This window comes from Mesitornis unicolor, unplaced genomic scaffold, assembly GCF_000695765.1.
Source record: "Mesitornis unicolor isolate BGI_N332 unplaced genomic scaffold, ASM69576v1 scaffold30271, whole genome shotgun sequence".
Classification (NCBI taxonomy): domain Eukaryota; kingdom Metazoa; phylum Chordata; class Aves; order Mesitornithiformes; family Mesitornithidae; genus Mesitornis; species Mesitornis unicolor.
In genome coordinates this window covers 20,000-23,037 of record NW_010166325.1, presented here as the reverse complement: position 1 = coordinate 23,037, position 3,038 = coordinate 20,000, and the positions used below count along the sequence as shown (strand labels likewise).

General features: G+C 46.1%; 1 protein-coding gene across 1 annotated transcript in view; it reads right to left on the bottom strand.

Moving 5' to 3' along the window:
* Positions 1 to 2,733: 2,733 nt before the first annotated feature.
* F9 (coagulation factor IX) overlaps positions 2,734 to 3,038 on the bottom strand; it is a 14,568-nt gene continuing 14,263 nt past the window's right edge. Inside the window, exon 9 of the mRNA XM_010194930.1 lies at positions 2,734 to 3,030. Coding sequence (XP_010193232.1) covers positions 2,734 to 3,030 — 297 coding nt within the window. The remainder of the gene's footprint in view (positions 3,031 to 3,038) is intronic.

Below are 3,038 nucleotides of genomic sequence, written 5' to 3'. Positions count from 1 at the left end.
CACGTGCCATAAATCAAAGTTAAATGTCCATGTTTGCACTAAGGATGTTCTTGTGATAAGGCTGTACTTTTCAACATCTTCAACATTAATGTATCTATTGAATTTTTGAGAAAGAAAAAGAATACGGAACACTCATAATTTAATTTTGTGTTTCTTTGTCTAGTTTTGCTTTTGTAGAACACAGGTACAGGTGGTGTGACTTTTGAAGCAGATGTGTGCAAAGAGCATCTGACTGTGCTGAGAGCAGGGTTAATGGTGTGCATGCGGTAGTGAATTTGCTCTGTCCCATCAAAATGAAACATTTTATACTGTGTACTAAAGGGGGACCCTTATGATCTGACTTATGATTTGTGAACATGGATTCTTAGACACAGTATCAAGTTGTTAAGGTAAAACATACCAGGGTATTTTCTTGTGGTGGCCATTTTTGCCTGGAGGAATTGTTGGACTATGTGATGACTGTGGTTGTCAGGGGTTCCCCACCATGCTGGTGGGCATATCTCCAGCTGAGGGCAGGGGGCAGTATCGCAGATAAGCCCTGTGCACCCTCAGAATCATGACCAGCTGAGTCTGAACTGAACAACACTGCAAGACCTAGAAAGATCCCAGGTCTTCCCAGTGTCTTCAGCCACTGGCAATCGTGGAGAGGTCTTAAGCCATTAAAGATTATTTCCAGGTACTTTAAAATTGGTCACAATGCACTTGCTAGGTGGAAAAGTAGGAGTCGCTTCAGTTACTGTTGGGGCTGTTTATCGTGGTAACAATTCTTGTGGTAACAGTACACCTTTTGAGGTACAACTGTAAATATTTGTCTCAAACATAGCACATATTGCTTATCAAATGGTTTTAATCTTTTTTGTCTTCCATAGTTTTAAATCTAAGCTTTTATTAATTTATGAGGTTGATAAGTTCTGCAAATCTGAATGTACAGTCTGAGATTTTTAACATTTGAAACTTTGCACATGACATGGTATGTTACCTTAAATATGCAGTTGAACTATGCTTTTCATGTATATGTATAAATTACGGTAGAGAATTTTCTCTGACTGGAAGTTTAAATGAACTATATTGTATATGTACCTGTAAAAAAATGTGTTAAATCTATATTTAAAGATTAAAAACTTGTTAAGTAAATTCATATGAGAACATGCAATTCTGTCCAAAGACACCTCTGCTATAATTCTAGAGAAAAAAATTAATTCTCACAGTGTTGATTTTATTTAATTTCTGTGGAACAAGTATAACCTTCTTGCACACATTTTGATTTTAAAATAACCAATGGCAGATGATCCGATTAGCTTCTTGCTGGATGTAGTGGCAATTAAACTGGGAGAGGCACCTTAGCGCTCCTCCTGACATCTGAAATAGCAGCTATTGAAATCCTACCCTGGCTCAGGGTGTCTCCATCGCCAGTCTCCCCTGCATCCCAGCACCAGGCAGCTCTTGCTGCTGGGGGGACCTCCGGATGGGCGCTCAGGGGCCATGTGGGTACCAACAGCCCTTTTGCAGGTAGTGTGGGGGGACATCTCACCAGGTGGGAGGGAGAAAACCCCTGTCAGGGTGTTATGCCTTTGGGAATGTGCAGTGGTACTGTGCACTGTGCCTGCAGTGTGGTAAAACCACACACGAACTGCCCGTGCCATGCGCGTCCTGAAGGCCACAGTGCTTCCTGATGCACCCATGGAGCTTTCCGTAGAAGGAGATACAAGATGAACCAGCACTGATCAGAGGTAAGCCTCCCTTCCTCTGGGTTTATTCCCTTCCCTTCAAGGGAATTAAGTGGAATTAAGCTCATTTGAATCAGCCTGACAGAGGACCACTACCCAGCATGACCTTTCCCGTGATGCCACCTTCCTTTCCCTGTGTCTTGGTGCCAGTGCTTACCCTAGGCACTAGGTGGGCACCTCCCAGTGAGGTTTCTGGCACCTGCTCAGACCAGACACTGGGGTGTCCCATGCCATCTACACTTGGGGTACATCCCATGAGCTTGACTGGGGAGGGCAATGCACCATCTCCATCACCGCCAAGCAGCATCCATGGCTGCAGTCTCTAATTTAACATGTTTAATATGGAGACCAGGACAGGTAAGGAGCCTCTTTATAATCCTAACAAGGCTCAGCAGAAATCGTAAGCATAAAGCCTGCAACTACCTTTGGATGAATTTTATACAGACTCAGATTTTAGGCCATTTATATAGCCAAATTTATGCTGTCCTAAAGCAGGAGGAGCATTTCCTGCTGCCCATGATCCATCTCAGCCTGGCTCGTGTGAAAACATCTGGCTGGGGGTACAATGCTCTGCATGTTCCGCTCCGTCATGGACCCCTACTACAGGGAACAATGCTGCATCCCCTGGGGAGCATAGGGAGCAGTGCCTGCTGGGCTCCCAGTGCCCGTGGTGCTGTGTGGCAGCCATGGCCATGCCGGCGGCATGCTGGCACACGAGAGCTGTGCCCCAACTCATCCACACCTGCCTCTGCACTTGGGATTTGGGGGCTCGCTCCGTCTCAGCAGTGCCAATACATTCGGGGATGCAGTCATGGGTAATTAAAAAGGCTTTTTATTTCCTTATTACTGCATTTCCACTGCATTCTCTCAACTTTTGCTTTTCAAGAACAGAAATTAGTTCATTTGGAAATGTTTATTGAAATGCAACAATTTCTGAAAAACATGCCAAGATTGCTATGGTCTCTCTTCACCTGAGTCCATCCCCCAGCACGTGATCTCCCATGGGCTAGGTAAGCCTCGTGGTTTCCTTGATCCACTTGAGGTACTTGGACACCTTGGTGTAGATGCCATATTTACCTGGCTTGGCACATTCCTCACCCCAGCTGGTGATCCCTGTGAGAAACCAGGTGCCTTCAATTTCAGTGGTGTAGGGCCCTCCACTGTCCCCACCACAGGTGTCACTGCCGCCAGCCGAGAAGCCGGCGCAGAACATGTTCTGCAGGATGGTGGTGGAGGTGCTCTTGAGGCAGGTCGGCCGGTCGACAAAGGGAACCCTGAGGATCTGGAGAACAGTGGCAGGCCGGCCGCGGG